Below are 25,106 nucleotides of genomic sequence, written 5' to 3'. Positions count from 1 at the left end.
GCGTCCTCGGTATAAAAAGCGGAGTAAAAGTGTCGGGGGTGGGCGCGCTCCGCGCGGAGGGGAGTACCGGAAGGTTTTAACGGGTTGGCGCTGCTGGCGCTGCCGCCGCCGTGCGCGCAGGAAGCGTAGGCTGTCACTCCGGCCGGGCTTCCGGCGTTGCGCGCCATTACACTTTCATATTGGTGTTCGTATTATGCCGCAATGAGTGGCGACGGGGCGGCCGGGGCGGGCAGGCCGGGGCGCAGGTGGCGCAACAAAGAGACTTGCGCGGTTTCACTTTGAGTGGCTCGCGCAGAAATTAGGGTGACGGTCGATCAATGCGCCATTCCTCCGCCTTGCCCCACTATTGAAAGGCCCCGCAACGAGCAGAATCTGGAACATATTCACCCAAATTCACCCAAAGTCCACTTGCACACGAGTGGACGGGAACTGTTGGCGAACGACAGCACAAAGGCACGCCGACCGCTCACTTCCTATAATAATATTTCAGACATCATTCTGTTTCCAGTTCGTGGAAAGTTCACCTGCCCGCTGCCGGTGTCGTGTTATGGTCGCTATCGGCATGCCACGTGTGCGACAGGTCCATCGGCCTGAGCAACACCGGACGCAAAAAATGGCCGTTGTCAGAGGATGTGCGCCACAGTCAATTGTGTCGACGTGTTTGCGTAGAAACAGCTGTCAATCAACTTTGTTTCCTCTCGAGTTTAGTTTTTGTTTGCTTTTAGATTGATGTCGTGTACGTTCTGTTTTCGAATGATTCTTTTAAACTCTGTGTGACACCTATCATGAGCACGTTAAAAACGGTACCTGGTTTTCCCAGGAACCGCCTGGAAATCGCCTATACAATCACCATTGGCTTCCTGGGAAAACCAGGTTCCGTTTTTTACCGTGCGGACTGTCACGGTGCGAGGCGTGACTGCATGTTCCATGGTCACACACTGTGTGTCTGTCCGTCCGCACGTCTGCCCCGATGACGGACGGTGCCGTGACGCGTGCAGATTGAGCTGTTTCCGCGACGCCGTGACACGCATTGTCTTCCCAACAACGTTGCCGGGACCCAAATGAGAGGCTTGCAGGGGGCGGTGGAAGGGGGGGGGGATTATTTGTACTTCGGGGTGGCGTGGAACGAGTCGCCGCGGTTTCCAGGGAGTGAGCTGCTGCCGGTTTCGATCCGCCCCAGACGGGCGCGTCACTTGCTTTGATGTGACAGCCCCGAGTTGGCAGCCCCGGCTACCCGTTCCAGGTGGTGGCAATGCCAGCGGATGTCGCTGTTTACAAACTACGCACAGGCTGATTGACTACATTCTACAGCTGGCCCGCCACGTGGCTCGCAGACCGCCGGGCAGACCCTGCCTCGAGCCCTGCCCGCACGCACCGCGCACCACCCCTCGCACACGTGGGGCGTGGGCCTCAAGACACCCAAGGCCTTGCTGAAGGCCGCCCCTAAGCCAAAGTACTCTTATTTCCGGACCGAATTTTCTATTCTGTTGGCTGAGTGAGTCCGCGGCGCCACGACGGTACGGTGGTGCGGGTCCCAGTGCCGGGTCCCAGGTCCCCGCGGACGCGTCCGGGGCTGGGCTGGGCCGGCCGGCTGGGACAAAGCTGCGCTGCCGCTGTCCGCGCGCTTTTTGTGCCGAGGCTCTCCTTGAGCGCGCCGAGCCGAGCCGAGCCAGGCGAGCCAGCCGAGCGCGGCCCGTGGCCTGGTGGCCTGCGGCCTGGTCGGTCCCTCGATAATCCGCGACAAGCAGCAGCCCCTCCCCCATAATTCGCCGTCCCCCCCCCTCCCCCTCCCCCTTTCTCGCGCCGTGTTTGTTCGTCGTCGTCGCGATTTCTGCGGTGCCACACCCTTCTCCTCCCCCCCCCTCGCTTTTTCTGAAAGCCCCGCCCCCTGCCCTAGTCCTCGACAAGCCTTCCCTGTTTGCTCGAACCTTATTGCATATTCAACTTGGACAAACGAGCGAGTTCGCCATCGTCTTAAGCACACGCCCCCTGCTGGGTCGGGCCGGGCCGCGCCGGGGCCACTGTGTGGCTCGGACGTGTGGCTCAGTCGTTTAGGGGCCGTCGATAAGCGGGGGGGTTTCGTTGCGAATAGTGTTTCTTCTGTTGCACTGCTGTGGGACGCCCTCAGTGCGAGTGCGAGAGAGATGCAGCTAAAAAGGCACTGTTCGGAATCAGCCTGAGAAAGGGGGGTCGGTTCGTCGGGTTGCTTGGGGGAGCCAACACGGGCTCGATTGACATGTAAAGTGTCTTCAAAATAAGGTTCGAACACGCGGTTGAACCAAGAGATTGCTCCTTTGCAAGCGCAACCCATTGCTTCGAGTCCCATTCAAGGAACACAGAGTCAAGCGCAAGGTCCCCTGGCCTGCTGTGGCACTGCTGCATCCTGGTGCAGTGTTTTCTTGCCTCTCGCCTCCTCATTTGCATTGACTGCTGCGACAAGATCGTCGGCTGAGGGTGCCTAATGTCGAACGGAAGAACAGGAGGGCCTCATGGTAATGTTTGCGGGGACTGTTGTGGCGCTGTGGCTCCGCTCTCGACCGCACGCGCAAGGCGAGGGCGAGCCAACTGAGAAAAGACTCGCGCTGTGGTCCTCTGGCTAGTCCTCTCCTGAGAGCGTTTTCTAGGAACCTGCTTCCGGACTTCCATATTCGCTCGCACGCATGCTGTGGCCTGTCTGTCTGCGAGAGAGACAAAGCGAGAGACTTCCAGGAAGCCGTTGACCGCGTCGCGGACTGGATGGAGTCGTGCCAGAAGCTCTTCTCGGCCTGCTGCCCATATTTCTGCGTGTTGCTTCCAGAAGCCCACTGCGAGCCAGGTCGCCGCTGCCCGCTAAATGAACGGGAGAAAGGCATTTTGGGCCACAAAGGACCAGGCGGAGGGGGAGGGGGGGTTCAAAGGCGATTCATGTTGACTCTTCTGTCCATGCGGCCCGGGCTCGGCTGGGCAGGGCTGCGCTAAATGTGGTCCTGTAATCCCCCCGCCTCCACGCGCCAGATCCCGTCGTCTATGGCGCTCCCTTTCTCATGTGAGTTAATTAGAATTAGATTCAATGGCTCGAATCGCAGAGTGGCCCTCGACCCCTTGATTTCCATTGGCTCCGCGGCGACAGTGATGGTCAATAGGGCTTCGGCTGGCTTTCGGCTGTGTCTAGTTAACCGCCTCTGTCGCGAATCCAGGCCTGACTCGCTCCGTGCGCCAAGGTCGATGTGACTGGTCGCCCTGGTCGGTGAAGCCAGACCAGCAGCCCGGCACCAGCCCAATGCCCATGCCGACAGTCAATGCCGTCGATTCTCGAATGACGAGGGGCGACCGGGCACGCTGGCCCCTTGGTTGACGGCGGCGCGCGTGCACGGAGACGCACGAGGCGCCGACCGCAGCTGAATCCCGAGAGCGACGTCTGAAACCCACCCATAATGCCCCACAGCCTCACGGAGACACCCTCCATTCCCAATCCCGATGCCAGTGCGATAGTGATATAATTGTGTGGCGGGACGGAGCGCGGTGGGGCGGGCTGGGGTGGGGTGGGGCCCCACTGTCCCCCCGGTGCGTATTGTCTCCCCTATCACCTGGCCGCCCAGCAAGGCCTCCCTTCATCAAGTCCTCAGGGGGTCCTGCACGGCCTGGCAGGGCCTGGCACGGCCTGCAATCCAACTCGTGATGGACAAACGGTGGCGACGCGGGGAGGCTCTCCTGGCCGCCCTGGTCCTCCTCCGGGCAGCGGAGTGTTTGGCCGAGTGATAAACTGGAACTACTCCCCGCCCCGGCGCGGCCCCGCCCCGCCCCTCCCCGCCTCGCGCCGCGCCGCGTTTAACTGTGCGGCTTACTCGTGTCGCTGTCGCGCTGCAATCTGTCGGGGGGCGGGGCCGGGCGGGGCCGGGCGGGGCGGCGGGGCTGTGGCCGGGCTGGGGGACTTTTTTTTCGTGCGCGGCGCCTTTTAATGGAAACAACACGGACCCCTCCCGGCCGCGCCGCGCCGCGGACCCTTCCCCGCCGCGCTAATCCGCTCCTTGGCAGTAATTTGGCGTTGTAATGGCGCGCGGTCGCGGCGCGGACGACGCCCCGGACGACGGCCCTGCGAGCGCCAAGCAGGCTGGCAGCCTCGTCGGCCTCGTCGAGGGCACGGCGAGCTATGGAAATCCGGGCAGCCTCGTCGCCTTTTTTGCAGCCCCTGCAGCCGCCGCCCCCGCCCCTTCATCGTCGCTTTGGCACGTGGGCGGCCGCGGGATCACGCGAGTCCATTCTGCTGCCACGCCTTTGCCCGCCGACTTGGCCGCTACAGCTGCGTGCGGTGTCGCGGTGCGTCGCGGTGCGTCGCGGTGCGTCGCGGTGCGTCGCGGTGCGTCGCGGTGCGTCGCGGTGCGTCGCGGTGCGTCGCGGTGCGTCGCGGTGCGTCGCGGGGTGAGTCGCGTCTGAGTCGCGCTCGTTTCGCGGTCCGCGTTGGTGGGGCCTTTGCCCGAGTGCCTCGTTTCCTCGGCGGGCCCGCGGCCCCTTCCGGCGGGCCCCGGGGGGCCCCCAAAAAAAAATGGTCCCCGTTCCAAGCTTGTCGAGTAAAAAAGAAAGGGCGAGGGCGGAACGGCGTTTGTGGAGCGTGCGTACTCTGTAAGTGTCGAACCCCTGGGGGTCTGGGCCGGGCCTGGGCCGGGCCGCTGGCCTGGGTGCCCCGGCCATATCGCGGTGCCCGCCGCGGCATCACCACTCCCAGGCCAAGGAATGGCTTTCACCTTGGCCGGCCGGAGAGCGAAGGCGTGTATGCCAAAACAGTATGCCGCCTTCGCCCCGGGCGGCGCCCCCAGCGAGGAGGAGGCTGCATCGCGAAGTGCGCCCCCGAAAAACGAAACTCGTTGCCGCTTTCCGTGCCCGGCGGCAGCCTGGCTGTCGGGGTGCTGAGCCTTCACCTCAGCGCGAGACCACGCAGCGGGGCCCTCCCCTGTGGCCGTCGTCGTGTCCACTGCCGCGGCGGTCACACACGCACATTACCAATCGAGAAAAATCTTCCTTCCCGCCGTGATGGCTTTTGTGGCCGTGCCAATTTCCATCTCATTCGCAATGCATTCATTTCCATATTCCAAGACGATTACGGGCCGTGCTGTGCCGTGTCGTGGTGGGGCGGGGCGGGGCGCGGGCCGAGGCCGAGGGAGTGACTGCTGGAATCGTTCTGGGCTAGTAGAGGCCGCGCCCCAAACGCACACACGGGTATGGTGCGGGTGGTTGCCAAGTCGGGATAAAATTATTCGCCCGGCTTTTGTTTCAACGAGTGCGCGCGCGGCGAGGTTGGTCGGGCTGCTGTGCGCGCCATGTTTTAAAAATCCCTTTTTTCCCCCTTTTTGTTCTTTAGTTCGTTTCATTTCTTCTGTTTATTTTTTGGCATGGAACAAAAATTTTGGCGGACCTGAAGTGTGTGTGAAAGGGGGCGCGCGGCGCCGGTGCAGGGTGGGTTGGAGGTGGAGCATGCCGTGTGCAGGCGCAAAAACGGGAATCGACCTATGGCGTCCGGCCCGGCCCGGTCCGTGGCGGCGATGTCGCGCTGTGGATTTACCGCGCGCGCTTCGCGTTTCGAGGCTGTTGATTACCGCGGCCCGCACGGCCCCTATCACGGCGCCCAGCCCAGCCACCAGCCGGGCCGCTAAATCTCACCGTGTTTGCGCCTCGCGAGTGACCGAGTGGCGCGCCGCGTGGGCTGTGTGCCCGCCGCCGGGGCACACTTTGCTGCAGGGCCATGTTTCGCCGGTTGCTAGACGACACGCTGCTGCTAAGCAGCCAAGTAGTAGCTTGCAGTGCTGCTGACCAAACGGGCAGGCCTCCTTGGTTTTCCTCAGTGTAACCATGGCTGTTTCAATCTCGTGACCTCGAGCCGCGCCTCTAAAACGAGATACCCTTGGGATCGTTCGCGCCTCGGCCGTCCTCGCGGAACAGCGTCGAGTCCGGGCGTCCGGGCCCGGCGGATCAACCCCCAGTCTGGGGGCCCCAGAGCGCTCAGCACGCCGTGGCCCCTCAGGCCGACCTGCCGGGTGTATGTCGTTTGTCCGACCTTCTTTTGTCCGACCTGTCCAAATTTCCCTTGCCCGTGAATCGGCTGAAAATTTTGACCGACCTCCGTTTTGTCCGACCCACTTACACCGCCACGCGGTCAGGCTGCAGCTAGAGAGCAACTCGGCGGCGCTCAATTGATCTAAACACCCGCGGCTCACTCTCTATGTCAATCAAGACTGGATGCAGGACAATCCAAAGACATTTTAACACAAAATGTATTCAGAGTAACAGAAGTAAAATGAACACTATAAAGAAAATTTCAGCGAAAGAGGGCACCCCGGCGAACCGGCCCTCTTCCCCGCTGGCTTGGTGGACCAGTGGTTCCCCCATCTCATCACAGGAGCAACCTCAGAGTTAAACCGCAGTGGCCCCGTCATTGGTCACGTCATCTGTGATGTGGAGGAGTCCTCTCATAGTAGGCCAGGCTGCCACCTTTCGCAGTAGTCGGGTTTCGTTCCCGGCCCCCTTCCCACTCAGGGGCCATGCTACTGGTACTCAGGAGTCTGCGTCACCCTGCCCAGCAGCGGAACCACTGGGCTATGAGAGGCACACTGCACGCCGCCCGATTTTGTATACTTGAACCGCCTTCTTGCGATGCAAGCTTGGTCAAAATATTCTTTGAGGTGCTGGGTATCGAACCCCGGACCCCGCAGTCGGGACCCGACGCCTCTGCGCTCTCGGCCACCACGGCCCATGGATGACGTTGTGCGAAGGGGAGCATTTGAAGCCGCTGGTCCGAACCGTATAGTCAGACAAAAAGAGCGGGAAGCTAGTATTCGATCGCTCAATCCGAGTATAGGATTCAGAGATCTCAACACCTTCGGCCACCGTGGCTCGCCGTGTGAGCCGAGTGGCGCAACGGGTCCAAACCGCACCGGGAAAGCCACTCCTAAAATGTAAAGAATTGCAGGGAGTCGAACCCCAGCCTCTGAAAATGCGGGTCAATGCATCTGCGCGCTCAGCCGCCGCTGTTTCTATAAAGTAAATCGTAAGTCCCACTACTGGATTCACACTGTGGCATCCCGAGGAAATCATGATCACGCGCAGGGGCTGGGGTTCGACTCCCAGCAATTCTTTACATTTTAGCAGTGGCTTTCCCGGTTCGGTTTGGACCCGTTGCGCCCCTCGGCTCACCCGGTGCGCCACGGTGGCCGAAGGTGTTGAGATCTCTGAATCCTATACTCGGATCGAGCGATCGAATACCAGCTTCCCGCTCTTTTTGTCTGACTATACGGTTCGGACCAGCGGCTTCAAATGCTGCCCTTCGCACAACGTCATCCATGGGCCGTGGTGGCCGAGAGCGCAGAGGCGTCGGGTCCCGACTGCGGGGTCCGGGGTTCGATACCCAGCACCTCAAAGAATATTTTGACCAAGCTTGCATCGCAAGAAGGCGGTTCAAGTATACAAAATCGGGCGGCGTGCAGTGTGCCTCTCATAGCCCAGTGGTTCCGCTGCTGGGCAGGGTGACGCAGACTCCTGAGTACCAGTAGCATGGCCCCTGAGTGGGAAGGGGGCCGGGAACGAAACCCGACTACTACGAAAGGTGGCAGCCTGGCCTTCTATGAGAGGACTCCTCCACATCACAGATGACGTGACCAATGACGGGGCCACTGCGGTTTAACTCTGAGGTTGCTCCTGTGATGAGATGGGGGAACCACTGGTCCACCAAGCCAGCGGGGAAGAGGGCCGGTTCGCCGGGGTGCCCTCTTTCGCTGAAATTTTCTTTATAGTGTTCATTTTACTTCTGTTACTCTGAATACATTTTGTGTGAAAATGTCTTTGGATTGTCCTGCATCCAGTCTTGATTGACATAGTGAGTGAGCCGCGGGTGTTTAGATCAATTGAGCGCCGCCGAGTTGCTCTCTAGCTGCAGCCTGACCGCGTGGCGGTGTAAGTGGGTCGGACAAAACGGAGGACGGACAAAATTTTCAGCCGATTCACGGCAAGTGAAATTTGGACAGGTCGGACAAAAGAAGGTCGGACAAACGATGAGCACCGCAGATGACGTACTGTGTCTGCACGGCCTAGCGGGGCAGCCGGCCGTCCAGTCGTTTGCCGAGGCACCGTGTCGTTCGGACAGTCAGGCCGCGGCCGAACCGCTCGCCCGGCCTCGTTGGTCAGCCTGACCACGCCATTGGAGCGCTCTGCAACTCATCCCTGACCCGGCGGGAAAGTTTTGTTGTTGTTTATATTTATAATTTGGTGTCTCGTTGCTCCAGCGTATCGCTCCCTCGCGTTCTCACCCAACTTTTGGGTCCGGCCTTCACCTTTACGGCGTGTGTTCGCGCTTCGGGCCGGGCGAACGCGGCTAACGCCACTGGCAAAGGCCGAGACCGTCGGCCGCAGGAGGCGGTGCCTCGCCAGGTCGTCAATTTCTTATTATGACAACAAGAAAAACTCGGGCGGGCGGCGATGGGCGGGCAGGTGCTCGGCCCGCCGCCCAGGAGCGCCCAGGAGGCGCCGCAGACAAACCCGACAGATAATTGCGCCGCGGGTCCCCACAATGAGCCGCGAGGCCGTGAGGTACAATGCCGGCCCTCGCCGCCCTCACCTCGCATTGTCGCGCCCGGCGACGCCGCGCCGCCCCGCCTCCCCAGCCCCTCTGGCGGCCCTTCTGGCGGCCCCGGCGGGGGCCACGTGGCGCTGCCGATAAAGGTGGCACTCATTGTCACGAAGTATGGCGCATTGGGGTCGCCGCCTCGTCGTCGACATCGTCGACATCGTCTACATGGCCCCGGTGTCGTGGCCCCGCCCCGCCCCGCCGGCCGCCTCCGCACCTTGCCGGTCCTTGCCCTCCAAATTCGACTCCCCCTTCCTGCCTTGTTGTCGCCGCCTTGTGGCCGCCGTCCCCAAGGGACGCCGCTCTCAGGACCGCAACCTGCGTGCTTCGCGTCCCTCTGGCAGCGTCCCTCTGGCCGCGTGCTGTGGCCGCGTGCTGTGGCCGCGCCGCCGCGCCGCCGAGGCCCAAGGCTCGCCTCCTCGGGGAGAACTTTGCCTTCCGAGTTCGTCACTTCTGTTCCATCGATCTCCCATCTGCATGCGCGGAGTCCGGGGAGCCAGCAAGTTTCGGGTCCGGTCTACTCCGTGCCGCCGCGCTGGCCCCGACCGCCGCGCCCCGCCCCGCCCCGCCTCGCCGCACCAAAGCCGCGCCACGCCGCGCTTGGAATCGAACTCTGGACGTGAGCGGAATGAGAGGAAGCTGCAGCAGCTAGTTGGAGCGGTACAATGGCTTAAGCTGCGATAAGGGCGGGTCTGTGACGTCATCGTGACGTCATCGTGACGGCGCGCTAACCACCAGACCGATCACTGGCATGGCGGCCCGCTTCGCCCGGGCGACACGACGCGGTGGTTGAGAACGACGCCGGCGAGGCAGGAGGATGGCTGGCGGTGGGAGGATGACGGAGCCGTGGGTGGCGATAAGCTGCCGGGTGTGCCTACTGGCCGCGCCAAGCGGATCAAGGCTTCAGAGCCGGCCCTCCGCCGTCCCTTCGATAACGTGGTTGTCGATTTTAAAAACAAAAGGGCGTCGCGGCCGAAGCGTGGCCAAAATGTCCGCCGTGGGTTTTGGTTTTTTTTTTGCCACGGTGACGGTCGCGGCGTCCTCTTGACAGTGTACCTTGTTGCTCGGGCCTTCCCTCTGGGTGTGGCTGGCCGCCCGTTTCTGCGGCCACCGAACGCTGCTTTAGGCACGGCGTCCAGAATCCGGCCTTTGGGGTCCATCGCCTTGGAGGGAGGCCGGGCAGGGCAAGTTCGTCGAGCTTCGGTCGGGGCGGGCCGGTGGTGGCGGTAATGCCCGGTCCACGTCCGCGGCGCTCGCCGCAGACACCGCGGGGCAAAGCGCGGCACAGCGCGGCACAGCGGGCCAGAAGATCGGTTTAGGCGAGGCGAGCATAACTCTGGCTGAGCCTCGATCTTTGAGCCCAGCAAGTCCAGCCAACGAAGATGCCATAGCTCGCTCGTTCCAAGGGCGATCCATTTGAAGCATTAGAAACGAGGCGTCTTTGAGCGCCCCGTGTCTGCCTCTGGCGGCCTCTGGCCTGCCGACCCACTGCCCTTGGCCGCGCGCGTCGGCGGCACGACGAAAGCCCGGAGTCCGCCTGCCGAATTAGCGGCTCGGCATTATTGAAATGTGGCGTGCCGCGCGCCTCGAGTCTCGATTTTGCAATCAGTGCTGCGAAATGTATGCGCTCCCGTGTCCCGTGCCGGCAGCGCTGTAGCGAGTAGACGAGCAGAGGAACGAAATCAGTTTCTTGGGGCAGCAACGTCTTCTGCATAAAATATGCAGGAACAATCTGGGGTCGTCTGTCCGTCCGAACAGCCGACAGCGCCAGCTATTCGTAATGAGCGGATTCCGGTCGCCGTGGGGCCAGCCGTGCCGTGCCCTGCCGTGCCGTGCCGTGCCCTGCCGTGCCCTGCCCTGCCGTGCCCTGCCGTGCCGTGCCCTGCCGTGCCGTGCCCTGCCGTGCCCTGCCCTGCCGCGTCCAGGCGATCCGAGAGCCGAGCGCTGTCTTCTATTGCGCCTTCCTTGACTGACACTACGACCGGTGGAACGGCCAGGCGGCCACCAGGTGGCCCTCGCGCTGTGGTTGTCGAGGAGCTCGCTGCCGGCCATCCGTATAATCTTGACCTGGCTGGCACACGCCACGCCCCTCCACGCCCTCCACGCCCTGCACGCCCCGCCACGCCACGCCAAGCGTGTGGGGGGACCGCCACGCCAGCTGCTCGGGATCCACTACCAAGTCCTATTATATTCACGGTCCAGTAAACAAAAGGAAAAGGGAAAAACGGAATGCGCGCTGCTTTCCTGCCTGCCTGCCTGCCTGCAAGGGGAGCAAATCATACACGATTCCCCTCTACCCCAAGGTGCTCAGGTGGGCGCATCGCTAGCTCGCATTATATACAGTTGTTGGGCTGGGCCGCCGGGCCGCCTGGAGGAAAAGCTTGTTACCTTCGCCGGCGACTGTAATTTTACGTTTGGGTGCGGGCGAAGTAACCACATCACGGCCAGAGCGGCCGTGTTCTTCGGATGGTCCGCACTGCCGCCAGGCCTTTGTGTGCTCGCTGCTGGTTGTCTCGGCGAAGGCCTCGCAGTGGCGTGCCGCGCGTGCCGCCGTCTCTCCTGTCTAATGGCCCAATTTCCGGCGTGTGGCCCGGTGCGACCCGCTGCTGCCCCCTCCAAAAATCACGCGTCACTTTCACCGGCGACTTTTAATTAGTTCTCCGACTCCTAATCTGCACGCCACTAGCTAATCGCACCCTCCCGTTACCCATTATTTATTTTTTTACGGTTTCAGTCTTCTCCCGCTGACCCCGTTCTGGCGGCGGGCAGCCGGCCCGTCTTTAACTCGGGCGTCGGGAGTCGGGACGGGAGTAATCCTGTGGAAATTTTCATCGCCTTTCCGCCTTTATTATCGGCGATCCATTATTATTCAGGGCGACCGTAACATTTGGCTAGTTTTCCGTTGGCAGCCGCCTTGCTGGCCGCCTCGCCGCCCAGCCGAGGGCCCGCCTTGCTCGCGCCGCCTAATCACTGTTTGTGCTGCATTTTAAACCGGCCGATAATTTCGGCAACAAAGGCGATTAGGCCGCCGCCACTGGCCGGGGAGGCTTCGTTATTTGGCCCCTCCTTCCGTGATTGATTTCACAGCCAACTCGCCGCTCCTCGCCCGCCTTGCCCCTTTGACTCGGCCGCCTCGCCACTTTCGGCCGGCCGGCCGTCTCGAAACGCCTCGCGCAGTTTCTGTTTTCCCCGTTTGGACGTTTTCCGCAAAGAAGGCCTCCTGGGCCTGGGCGGAGTGGATTGGACTTTGGAATGTGTCGTTTTGTGCTGCGTTGCTGCGTACCGTGCGCCAGTCCTGAGACGGACGTGGCGTTTGAGCCGCGGAGGCAGCCAATAAGGGTAATGGGGCCCTCGTCTCTGTCTCAGGCTCATCTCAGATGAGCATTTCGGAGTAGGAGGGGAGGGGGAAGGGTTGCATGGCTAGGCACTTCCGAGGGAACAAGCTTGCATAGCGGAACGATGGCCAAGACGGCGCCTTTACTGCCCTTGCTCTCACAGCCCTTTGGCTGTAAAGAATCCGCGGGGCCCTCGTCGCGGGGACGGCTGCACCGGCTGGACCGGCCGGAGGGTCGACCGAGGGGGCCGTGCTCTCGCCCTGCCGCCGACTGCCGCCAGTTGGACTCGATTCCACTCAGGGCCCGGCCCGGCCGGCCAGCCAGCTCCAACAACGCGCCCGCCGCGCCGCACACATGACTTGACCGCGCTCCAAACTTCCAACATTGCTCTGCACGCGAGGGTGGCTCGCCCGGCACGCTTCTGCGCCGCACACACACTCACACACACACACGCTCGGTCGCGCGCGGGCCCACGCACGCACACTGCACAGTGGCGGCGTGCGGCATAATATGTGTCGAATAACCGTTCCTCAATATATATCGAATTCCAGTGGGCAGCGTGCGGCCTCGACACCCTTCCCCCTTCCGGCCGCATATAAAGCAGCTCGCATCAGAATCAACATAACAACGGGGAGGGCATGATGACCGGCCGGCCCGGCTGGTGGGAGTGCGAGTGTACAGCCCGGCCCGCCGCGGGTGGGAGTGTGCAGCCCGGCTCGCTGCGCGCTGCTCGCCGAGGGCTGAAAGAAAACGAGGAAGGGGACGACTAATTACGCCCGGGTCTATTGGTCCGTGGGGCTGTCGGGGCTGGCGGGGCTGGCAGGCATTGAGTGCGTTTCCTCTCCCTCGCCGCAAAGGCTGCCGCAGAGGCTCGCCGCGTCGGCAAGTGCTAAGCCCCGCGACTGCGAGGCTGCGGGGCTGCCAGGCTGCGGGGCCTCAGAAGACTTAGCGCCATCGACCGGGGCAACCGGGGCGACCGGGGCGACAGCAACAACAAACTGCTTTACTACTGCCGGGCTTCCAGACGCCGGCGTGCGCTGCTGTCCGGAGAGAAGGGCCAGCCGCTGCCGGTGCGGTTGCTCTACAGCGAGCACAGCACGGGGTGCATCACGGGGTGCATCACGGGGTGCATCACGGGGTGCAGCAGGCCGATGCAAACACGGCGATAGCGGTGCCAAACAGACTCTGCCCGGCCGCCACGCCGCCGGACGCGATAACAGCTTGCTTTGGGGTGCCGACGAGACAAGGCCTTCATCAAGCGGCCACCGAGGCGGCGCTTGCTCGGTGGACGAAGATTCGAGTCCCATCCGAGGGCCTCGTGTCTCTGAACGCGTCCCTCTGCGTCCGTAATCTCGTTCGCCCAAACTGGGCTGGCTGGGGCCGGGCGGGCCGCCGTGTGCCAGTGAGGTGGCCGGAGATGGCATGTGGGGTTCGAGTTAAGGGTCGCTTTGTCCTTGACGCCGCCGCGGGCTGCACCGCGCCGAGCGGTGTGTCAGGGCGTGCCCGTCATAGCCTTTGTGGCGCTAGTTACCGCAAAGTCGGGTAACAAGTGCGTGGCCCGGCGCGGGGCGGGCCGGCCCGGCCTTGGGGCGTCCCCCAACTCGGAAGGACTTCCATAAATTAATTAGCCGCCGAGTATTCGGACCGGCCTGACCCTCGCCGAGGGTATGATAGGACTGCCCCGCCCCGCCGCGCCCCGCCGCCGTGCCGACCCTGCTGCCTGGCGGGCCCGGCGCGCCTGCGGAGTCGGGGGTAGGCAGCTCGCCGACGCCGGAGCGGGCGCGTTGCCTACCCAGCAGGCGCTCTCCGCTGCTGCACTGGCGTGCCGCTCGACGCGGCCGGGCCCGCCGCGCGAGGCCTCCCCTCCCCCGCCCTCGCCACCGCACCTCCGCACCCGTAGCGCCGCGTAGCGCCGCGTCCCCGGGGAGGCGTGAGGGCCAAAGGGGATCATGCCCGCCGTGCCCGCGCGGCGCGCAGCACTCCCGAAAGCCCCCGGGGCCGCGCGGGGGCCGCCCCCTCCCCTTTCGAGGTCACTCCAGGACAACGCGCGGCCGGACTCACAACCAAACACGCCAATGGACTGCTCGCACGGAGGGCAGTCCGTCGGGCCACACCACGTGGCCGCTTCGAGTCCCGTTTGTGGACGCGAACACGTGGCGCGGTCTGGCGGCTCACCTTCCGCGAACCCTTACTGGCCGCAATGCGCCTCGGCTCCGTCTCCACGTGCGGACCGGCCTGCCGCTTGAGTCAGCAGCGTTACATGCGCACCGAAGTCTTTGTCATGCGTGCACAATATTTCGCATCCTTTGTGTACGTATTGTGCACAAAGATGCGTTAAATGTACGTAATGATATTAAACACAGCCTACGCACTTATCGGTACATAGTAAAAGTCGCCAATACAAGTTTTTAGTGTGTTGGTACGTTGCAAACGGACACGTGGCAAGGACGCGGCACAATGCAGGTCGGGACGCCGCACGGCGTAAGTGGCCGCGAATCGGGTCGGGGGCCGTACTTTGGAACCTGTAGTGCCTCGCCCTAGTGTCGGCGATGTGCCGCGCGCCCTCTTGTTCATGAGGCCTCTAAGTAGCTTACCCAGCCTCGCGCCGCGCCCGCCGCCCTGCCCGGCCCTGCCCGGCCCCGCTGAAGGACATCCCTGTCGCCTTCAGCCACCCCCTTTTCCTCTTGGCGCTCTCCTCCGCCGGAAATCCCCGGCCTGCCGAATCCACTTTGCACCTTTTCGTATTCAGGTCCCCGTAATTCGTCCGCATGCTCCACACCGGCTCAAGCACCCCACCAGCGGCTGGTCCGACTTCCGCTGTTGGTTTTGTTGGCGCTTGTCGTTGTTTTCATTCCATTTCGCCCTCTCCCCTTTCTTTCTCCCCCTTCCCTCCGTTTCTGGCAGCTATGATACCGATGAAAATCGGCTCATTTTTTGGTGCAGTATAAAAGCTGTAAAGCGGCAAGGGTAGTAAAAACGGAGAGGGCGGGGCGGGGCGGGGAGGGGAATACGGCCGCGGGGCGTTCCTTGGCGATGGTGGATGCGGACCATTCAGGGGAATGACACAAGTGGCTCAGCGCCAGCAATGTGAATTGGCCGGATGAGCGTCCTTCTCACCTTTTTAAAAGCATTCCGCGCGCATTCGCCGAAATACAATTCCACCGCCGAACTTGCTCCCCTTTTTTTATCTCACATCGCGGCCTCTTTTTTTTCGTCGAAAATAAATGGTGTTTGCGTTTGGACGGGTGGTGGCAGCGTGCAGAGCAAACTCGCCCGCCGCGCTGCCGGGCTGCTGTGCTGCTGTTTTCTGGAGAAGCGACGCGGGGCGACGCGGGGCGAGACGCGGGGCGAGACGCGGGGCGACGGCGCGAAGCGGAACGCACTGTCATCGTCGAATCGATCATGCTGTCGATACAAACGAGTGCAGCCCGTGTCGACGCTGCCGCAAACACGGACACACACACACACACACACGCGCGCGCTCAAGCCAACGGAGGTTGTCTAAAAAAAAATGGAAATGGTTCCGTCATCTCAGACTTCGACGCGAAAGCGAATGTCAATTTTAAGCGAGGGGACGAGCGCGGATGCAGGGTTGTTACGGAGTCAGGGAAATTATGGAAAGTCGGTGAATCAAAATTAGGTCAGGGAAACCTGACAGAGATAAGTCAGGCGATTCGGCTCAAAGGTCACGGGATATCGAAACATTTGTAAAATGGACAAATTGACCACTGCGGCAGGCACTTGTCTACATATTTCTTGGCGATCGTGGTCATCTTGGTTCTCTCTCTCTCTCTCTCTCTCTCTCTCTCTCTCTCTCTCTCTCTCTCTCTCTCTCTCTCTCTCTCTCTCTCTCTCTCTCTCTCTTTCTCTCTCTCCTCTCTCTCTCTCTCTCTCTCTCTCGCTCTCTCTCCCTCTCCCTCTCCCTAGACGTTGTGCTCATAAAAGTGCTCTCAGGCGCGCCGTGCTGACCTGTCCCTCCGCCCCGGCTTGCGCGGGACGGCCGGCACTGGGGCGTCCCCCACGACCGCCCACGCCCCACTGCCGCGGCCACCGCTCACCTGCTCGTCAGCAGTGTTAGTTTGGCGCCGCGCTGACGGCGCTACACTGCCGGCAGACCGTGTCTGGGATCGAGTCCGAGATAGTGCGCGCGTCACAGAGGTCTGACCTAAATGTCTTCTGTTGCAGTGAGGCCGCTGAGCACCAGCATCCTGCCCACGGACGGCGCGCCGCTCTCCGCGCACAAGCCCGTGCAGCTGGTGTGCCAGTCGGTGGGCTCCCGCCCGCCCGTCAAGATCACCTGGCTGAAGGACGGCAAGCGGCTAGACAATGCCAATCAAGTGGTAGGTTCCTGGCGTTCCTGGGCTGCCGCTGGAACGGTCGGGAGCGTGGCTGCACTGTGATAAAGTGCTGTCGCTCATCGCACTAAATAGAGAATGCCATTTTCACATTTTCATCGCTTTCATATGGTGGCAAATTTATCGCGAATTGATGGCATTTTCATGAAAGATCCAATACTTATCGCATGGGCGTCAAAAGTGTCATCAACTGATTCGGTAAAAATTTGGGAAGGAAATAAGCCTTGAAATTCTCAAGTGACAACCACAAGTCTCAGTCTGTAACTGGAGTCTTAAAAGACCCGCAAGAAGGAGCATGACGAAGTTTCGCAACACTGGCCACACCATTCGCCGAGCCATTCGCTCCATCATCCGAGGACGATTTTTTTCGCGTGGAGCTGCCAGTGGAAGGTCTGCTTTTGAGGAATGTTTTGACTGTCGGACCGTGTGTGGCTGGACACTGCAGCTGGATTTCGCCACTATCGGCCGCACATGTTTCCCGTTCCAAACCGGACTGTTGTTTCATTCTCGCTGTGAAAGAGGTTCCCTTTATGCCAGTGTACGCGTTCAGCCCACCGGTCTGAGGGAAGGTAGGTCGGGTGGAGGCTTGACTCTCGCAGGCTCTGACGGGCCATGTTTGGCGGCTTAGCGCGCTGCCCCGTGCCTGACGGCGTGGCTGGCGGCGTGCTTGACGGCCTCGAACCCATCACGACCGTCACGAGCACGTTCAGCCTGTCTCTTACATTTCAGCCCGGCCTATTCCTGTCTCTCGGCGTTTCCTCGCGGGATTACCACGGACGGCATCGTGCGCGTGACGCAGCGTGACGCGGCCGTGACGCCGGCGTGGCGCTTGGCGTGTGCGTTGCCCGGCGGCTGGGCCGGGTTGGGCCCGCTTCCTGGCAGTGTTGTCGGCGTCACTGGGGGTTTGTTCACATCACGTGCACAACATTCGCGCTGGGTATGCGCATGCCGGGAGTAACAATGGAGCCAGCGGGGCGAGGCTGGGCGAGGCGCGGCGCGCGCGAGCGGCACCCAGAGGTTGGCTGTGCTGCTGCCGTGCCGCGTGCGCCGTGCGCCGTGCGCGGGCCCGTGGCAGTTCCACCAACTGTGAAGTCATAGGCCGCGGCGAGGCGCCCCCGACGGCATACATGCCCGCAATAAGTGGCACGCTGGCAACCGCCGCCTGTGTGCCCCACGCACACACCATCGCCACTGATGGGCCAGTTCGGGCCCTTAGTGATGCCTTGCCCCAGCAGGGCCCTCTTCGTGGGTAGGCTTGAAGTTGTTGTGGCTGGCCGGTCGGGCGGTCCGGTCTGGGCGGCCGCGGCCCGGTCCACGGCCCGGTCCACGGCCCGGTCCACGGCCCGGTGCGGCGTGCAGAAGAGCCGCAACAGTTTGCGGCCTCTTGGCGGTGGCCGCGCAAATGGAGGCCGCCCGTAACTTGGCCCGCGGCTGTCCCTTTTCTTTTAATCTCCTCTTTGGCGCCGCAGGTTCGCCGTCCCCGCCGTCGGACCGTTCAAAACAAATACAAACAACCTTTTGGTAGAAAGTTTCCCCAAAATTTTGGGTAGTAACGAAGCTTGCTTTCATCTACCCATGCCTCTTTGTTTTATGTGTGTTCCGATTTGACCTTGCTCTAAAATGAAGCCCTTGAAAATTCCCGACCAGCTGGCGGAGCTTCGATGGTATTACGCACCACCTAGCTTTCCCAAATGCCCTTCAGCGGCCGTCCGGTTGGTGGGGCCGCCGACGGTCCGCCGTGCTCCACCACAGTCGCTGCCCCAGTCAGTGAGTGAGCTTCACTCCCCGCCCCTATCGAGTGCGTCACGGTGCGTCATTGACGTCATGGCGGCACTACACAGTGGGCCAGAAGACAGGCGTCGGCGGCCAAAATTGTACACGCGTTTTGATCTCCGGAGTCGCTGAACAGGACTCGAACCAAGCGTGTGACCCCACTAATGGATTCCTTGCTCTGGGAGCAATCCATTGATGGGGTCGGATGGGGTCACGCGTTCGGTTCGAGACCCATTTAGCGACTCTGGAGCTCAAAACGCGTCTCGAGTTTTGGCCGCCTCCACCAGTCCTCTAGCCCACTGTGCACTGCCGCCCGTAGCCCGACTCCTGTAATGAGCTCCGCAGTCGGCGAATCGAACGGGCGAGGGGTGCCACGGGCGCCATGGGCGCCACCACGCGTTCGGTTCGTGTCCCGTTTGAGGGCTGTGTCCGACTGAACATGCGGTCTGGCGGTCTGGCCGGCGGGCCCGTTGCGGTGTGAGCCTTGCCGGGCCTTGCCGGGCGCACGCGCTTCCCTTCGGGCCGCCCGGGGCGCGATCACGCCGCGCCGCCACACCGCGTCCGACCGCACTCCGGCGCACCTGGCGCCGGCCGTGGAGGCCGTCAAGGCAGTGTTAAGTAACGTCGATAACGCGGCAACTTCGGCACCGCGGCGGAAATTGGCGTCAGGCCCGATCATGAGCGCCTGAACCTGCCCGAACGCCGCGGCACGATGCCCTGTCCTGACGCCGCGCCTCTGCGCCGCCTCGCTGTTCCAGGAGACCAACGAAGGCAACGTCTCCACGTCCACGCTCACGTTCGTGCCGCTGCAGCGCGACAACAACAAGACGCTCAAGTGCCGCGCCGAGAACGGCCACGTGTTCAACGGCACGCAGGAGGACGTCATGAAGCTCAACGTGTTCTGTGAGTAGTTCCGAGGGGTGGGGGCGCGCCGCGCGCAGCTCGGGGCTCGTTTCCGAGCCGAGTCCTGCCCGAGGCGGGGCTCCAATCGGGCACTTGGCTGGCACGGTGGATCGCCTAGCGAGTGAGGACTAGAAATCCATTGGTCCATCGAGTGCTCGGTTGAGTTCTGTGGCCAGGGAGGAGCTCAAAACAAGGCCCGAGTCCTCGCAAATTTGGCACGCCTTGCCTATTCGAGCTGACGGTCTGCGCTGCTCCGTGATGACAGCCTCCTCATGGTTCTGATGCTTGCAGTCCCGCCGACGCTGCGCCTGGAGCTCGGCAAGGGCATCAATCCCAATGACATCGAGGAGGGCGACAACGTGTACTTCGAGTGCCACGTCAACTCCAACCCGCCGGCCTACAAAGTGGTGTGGAAGCACAACGTAAGTAGAGGAGTTGTCGCCGAGCCCGGGGGGTGGGGTGGGGGTGGATGTTGTGCTGTAGCGTACTGATTCGTTGATTAAACACTCGCCGCCCGCCTCCGCCGTGGCATGCTGCGCGCACGCATGGAGCCCAGTTTCGTTCATTATTTCGACTGCGTGGACGCAAAAGTGCAGTTTCATTCGGTAGGAAAATTAGCGATTTATCAAAAAAAGTTCTAGTATACTTGAAAAAAAAAACACAAAAAAAAATGAGATGTTTGCGTCATGCTTTTGCAAGGTGGAGTCCCCCGTGCAGCGGAGAGGCTTTTTCCCTCTGCCGAAACTCTCTATTTGGTGTGCATCCGGGCGGAGAGGCACTTGCAGACTCATTAATTGGCCGGATCTTCGTTTGATGACGAGCGAGCCGGCGAGAGAGTCAGAGTCAGGACAAGATAGGGGTGGCGTAGACGATGAGTGTCCTTTTCTCAGCTTTTCGTTTTTCTTATCAAGAAAAAGCTCTTGGGCTGCACAGGCCACGAACCGTTTCCAGAAGTGTGTCCGTGTGTAGCGGTCTGTACTGTTCGTCGCGTAGATGCTCCCGCCCATTCAATTCACACTTGAATCCAGTTTGTGGACAGTGTATACCCGGTGTATCCCAGTGTATCCACGCCGCGCAATTCAGTGGCATTGTTCCTCGGCCGCTGCGCCGCAGCTCGGCGGCTGTGCTTCTGTTTACCGGCTGTTTGCGTTAAGTTGTGTGTATATGTGCGTGCGTGTGTCTATAGGTGTGTTTGTGTGTGTGTCTGCATGTGCCGCAATCACGCGTGCAAAAACAGCTGTTTGTTTGTGCTGCTTGGACGGGTTTGTCAATGTCAACGCTGTTCAGTTCGGTGTTTCTCTCTACCTTCGCAAGATTGTGTTGTGCGAGCCAAGTGAAAACGTGTCCACATGTGGCTGGCCGCGTTCCACCTCTGCGCTCATGTCCGTCCGTCTGTCTGTTGCAGGGCGTCCCCATCCAGGGCAACACGCGCGCCGGCGTGATCCTCATCACGCAGAACCTGGCGTACCAGCGCATCTCGCGCACGCAGGCCGGCAACTACTCGTGCGTGGCGTCCAACGTGGAGGGCGACGGCACCAGCAACCTGGTGGCGCTCAACGTCATGTGTAAGTGCCTCCCCCCCCGGCCTGCCCGTTGCCGCCGGTTGCAGGGATTCGGTCGGTGAGCCGGACCGAGCTCGCCACGGCGCGCCAGTCCGTCGTCAAATTTATACGGCCTGGCAGTGCGCCGCGCTGCCACGCCGCAGTGGTCGCCGCTCGGCCCACCTACGCGCACGCTGCGCTCTGGCGCGGAGGTTAGGTGTGTCGCGCCGTTTCATTGCCAGTAAAGCTCCCCGGCGGCCGACTCATCATTTACTTTACTTTTTGCGAGCTAGTGTGTGTGAGTGTGGGTGTGTCGCTGTGTGCATGTGTGCGTGCAGCGGCCGGCATAACGCTTGGACCGAGTCGCTCTGCTCTGGCCACCGGAAACGCGGTGTAGGATGGCGTACTTCCGGCCGGGGCTTCGTGGATGGGGTGGCTCGCGCCTCGGCAGAGTGCGTTCGCTTCGCATGCAGGCGGCATGCAGGCGGCATGCAGGGCAGGTGTTATCATTACAGCGTGTCGTTGTTTAGCGCCGGGTCGGTCGCGTCGCGTACACACACTCTCCGTCCCTCTCGCACACTCAGGGGTATGGCACTCACAAAATCCGGGGCACGCCGCAGTTGCAGTAAGTAGTTTCGGGTGGCTCACAGGTCAGGACGCCGCACCGCACCGCGCCGCACCCCGCCGCAGCTCCACTGGAGAGTCTGTGTCCCTTCCGCCCGCAGCCCGAGCGCGGCGGCGTGGCGGCGGCGGCCCCCGGCCTCCAAATTTACGCATACATGTTATTAGGGAAGAGCTGGGGGGCCGTCCCGAAGGGGGTGGGGGCGGGCGGCGGGGACTGGCCCCCTAGCCCCGCTGACTGCGCCTGGCCACCGCGCTCGCCCCGCACCGCGCCCTAGGGTGCCGTTTGGGAGGCCCTACCTTAAGCCACATTAATTCAGCTTAAAGCAACCTCTTAGCCGCGGGAGCTTGCAACAACGCAGTCCAGCCGCCTGCATATGTATAGCCCCTCGGCTTCTTTTCCCCCATACGCCCGCCCGCCCGCACTCTACCTCTTTCTCTCTCTCTCGCACACTCACAGAGTTGACCCCGCCCGGCATTCATTCTTCCCACGGACTTTTCAAATGGTATTTCGCCGAGCACAGTTTATTTCGGGAATGCCGTCCCGTTTGCCCGCTGTGCTGATTTTCATTCCTCCGGAATACAGCACAAAAACGCAATAAAACTATACAGTAGCTTTACCATCCCCGAAAGCCAATCCTTTTTAGGGGTTCCCAAGAACCCCTATTGTCCGAGGTCCGTGGATTCCTTCCCCCCCCCCTCTTCGATTTTCAAATAAACAACGCTAAACTATTTCAACCATAAAAAAAACGAAAATTCCAAATTTTTTCGAAAATTCATCGTGGAAATTTTCCGTAAACGCGAAAAACATAAATTTGCAACAATCGAAAACGAGAACCGTTCATGATATGAAAAAATGGTTCAAATAAGAAATGTACCACTCCTCAAAACTAAACCTCCTGGCTCATCAAAGTAACAAGAAATCGCCTGTGTTCTGAACAAATACTTAAAACATGAAAAAACAATCTCCATGGCAACGGCATGGTCCCATCGTGCCACCCGTCAAAATTTAAAATACCCCATTAAAAGAAATCTAAACCCCGTGAAATTCGAAAATGCTAATGCTAACGCATTGCACGGTGTCTCAACGTTGGAACATCTTTAAAGTCTGTCACTAGTAAACAGTTCGTAGCAGAAACGACACATCAAATTAATTTTCGTGGGTTGGCACCAATTTGCTTGCCGTCTGCGCCCTTTCGAAAATCGCGAGGCTGAAAGAACGAACAGGCGCCCATTGAAACTGCCCCTCCATTGTTGCTGAAGTTGGATTGTTTGGCATGCTCTCAAAGGCTGCGGTTGTCTTGTCACCACAATTTCTACACATTTGTTTATATCTTACTTTTAAACCAGTTATGGAAACGGGAACACCGTGCAATGCGATTAGCATTGGAATTTTTTCATCTTCATCCTTTTTGCCATTGCGAACCACATTGCATTTTTTGGAAGTCTACACGATACGAGGCATCTGCTGAAGGTGACTCGGAAACAAATTAAAATGTGCGGCTGGTGAATGGGTGCGTGTGCGCGCGCGTGCGTGCATGCGTGCGGTACTTTATCTGGGCCGGGCTGGAACACGACGTACTTGAAGTAGCGCGAGGCCTTTTACGCCGCCCAAAATGGTTATGGCGCACGCCGCGGGCCGGCCGCCGGCTTCGGGGGAAAAAAAAGCATATTCTTAAATAACCATGGCGGATGAATGTGTGAAACTTTGGGCCTTCCTGGGAACGGCTCGGCCTTGGGGGCGGCTCGGGCCGCGCCTTCCCGCGCCCCGCAACCCCATAACCGTGGCGGGGCCTCGGAATATATGCACGCCAGTTAGCACTACGCCGCGGTATCTCCGGGAGGCATTAGCGTGGCAGGCCCCGCCGCCCCGCCCCGCCTCTCCAACCAGACCTCAGAGCGTCGTCTACACTCATAATTCACGATTACGGGCCTCACCTCGGCGTATTGACAGGGGTGCGTCGCAACGTTGGCTGCCCCAAAATTAGCTTCTTCCATGCTAGAAATAGAGGGGAAGGTGCGGGGTCTGTCAGTGCCTTGTTTTTGCTGCCGATTTTTTGTTTTTGTTTTTTTTTTGGAAAGGCGTGGCCTGCCATCGGCGTGGATCCACGCGGGACCGCAGGGCTGGCGAGGCTGCTGGCTCACCGGGGCCTGGGAAAGGCTTTCGGGGCTGGAAAGACGCGGGGATGGGGGTCGCCCATATTACGCGACGGGAGGGCTGGGCCAGGCAGGGCCAGGGCTCCGCAGGCTCGGAGGGCCGCCAGGGCACCGTGGGGCACGGCGGGGCTCCGTAGGGCACGGCCGAGGTATAAGGCTGCTTTATTTTTCTCCTTGCCCTTCCTTTATGGGACCTATCTGCTTGCCTTGGTTCTCTTGCCACCACCAGCGACGCCTCCAGCGACGCCTCCAGCGACGCCACCAGCGACGCCTCCAGCGACGCCTCCAGCGACGCCACCAGCGACGCCTCCAGCGACGCCTCCAGCGACGCCACCAGCGACGCCTCCAGCGACGCCTCCAGCGACGCCACCAGCGACGCCTCCAGCGACGCCAGACGCCACCAACCACGCCACCGTCGGGGCCGCGGCCACCGCCGCGACGCTGAACTCACGGAAGTCAATCCGCTGAACCGGCGCGGGTCCCCCAGTGCCCCGGCAGTAGCTTGTCCATGCGCGAGGCCTCGGCCGCGTCCTCCCCGCCAGCGGCGCCGCATGGTCAGCATCACGGTGCGCGTCGCGTCCCCAGAGGGCTGCCCGGCCGTGGAGGACCGCCCCGGTTCGGCACTGCCACCACGCGGTCGCGGCGCGGCCGTGTGCTGCGTCCGGCACGACTGCCTGGAAGGCGCTGGAAGGCGCTGCGGCTGAGAGGGACTGATGGCGCTCGCCACCCGCCCGGGCCGGACGCATGATAATTCCCGCCTGTCGATTCCAAACGCTCCAAACGAGGCGATCAGGTTGCTCGTTCTGGCCCATCGTGCGCGCCCCACCGCGGAGGGCACGTCAAACGTTCGGGGTGCTGGCGAGTCCCTTCGCCTGGAGGGCCAAGGGTGCCGTGCTTGCGTCCGAGCGAATGCCTATGTCTTGCGGCTATCCCACTACGGGTCAAACCCGTTGCCTCACCCAGCTCGGCCTACAGACCTCGGTGGCTGAGTGCGCAAAGGCGTCCGTCATCGACGCCCGGGTCGGGCGATCGAAACCCAGCACTCGCACATTTTTACTGGCTCTGCCATTGCGAAACGAAGCCATAGCTTCAAGCAATTCGTTCCACCGACACGATCATATGAGGCATGGTGGCCGAGAGCAGAGAGGCGTCGGGTCCCGACATTGGAGTACGAGGTTCGAAACCCGTTCGGTCGAGAATGTTTTTACTAAGCTTGCGTCGGACGAAGGCGGTTCAAGTATACAAAATCGGCCGGCGGCCAGCGTGCCTCTCATAGCCCAGTGGTTCCGCTGCTGGGCAGGGTGACGCAGACTCCTGAGTACCAGTAGCATGGCCCCTGAGTGGGAAGGGGGCCGGGGATCGAAACCCGACTACTGGGAAAGGTGGCAGCCTGGCCTACTATGAGAGGACTCCTCCACATCACAGATGACGTGACCAATGACGGGGCCACTGCGGTTTAACTCTGAGGTTGCTCCTGTGATGAGATGGGGGAACCACTGGTCCACCAAGCCAGCGGGGAAGAGGGCCGGCTCGCCGGGGTGCCCTCTTTCGCAGAAATTTTCTTTGTCCTGTTGGTTTTATTTCTAGTAATTACTCTATTTTTGCGTTAAATTGTTGATAAATTATTGAAAGGCAAACAAGCATTATCAGAGCAAATTAACAGGTTCGGGATTTTTTCTGTGGGAAAACTCCCGCAGCCATGCCTTGATCGACATCGGAGGGTGTTTGGATCAGTGGGGCGCCCGCTCCATGGCCAGCTCCATGGCCAGCTCCATGGCCAGCTATGGCCAGCTCCATGGCCCGGATCAAAGTCGCTCTCGAAACAAACTGC

At 61.2% G+C, this 25,106-nt stretch overlaps 1 protein-coding gene across 1 annotated transcript in view; it reads left to right on the top strand.

Moving 5' to 3' along the window:
• The window catches only part of LOC117650827 (nephrin-like), a 221,227-nt gene that overhangs the window by 170,441 nt on the left and 25,680 nt on the right, over window positions 1-25,106 (top strand). The window contains exons 8-11 of the mRNA XM_034394430.1: window positions 16,111-16,265; window positions 18,812-18,956; window positions 19,248-19,378; window positions 20,362-20,521. Of these exons, the coding sequence (XP_034250321.1) occupies window positions 16,111-16,265; window positions 18,812-18,956; window positions 19,248-19,378; window positions 20,362-20,521 (591 nt within the window). The remainder of the gene's footprint in view (window positions 1-16,110; window positions 16,266-18,811; window positions 18,957-19,247; window positions 19,379-20,361; window positions 20,522-25,106) is intronic.

Source organism: Thrips palmi, unplaced genomic scaffold (genome assembly GCF_012932325.1).
Source record: "Thrips palmi isolate BJ-2018 unplaced genomic scaffold, TpBJ-2018v1 HiC_scaffold_5, whole genome shotgun sequence".
NCBI classification, from domain to species: Eukaryota; Metazoa; Arthropoda; class Insecta; order Thysanoptera; family Thripidae; genus Thrips; species Thrips palmi.
Note: the sequence above shows the minus strand (reverse complement) of the source record. Positions and strands in the feature narration are given on the sequence as shown.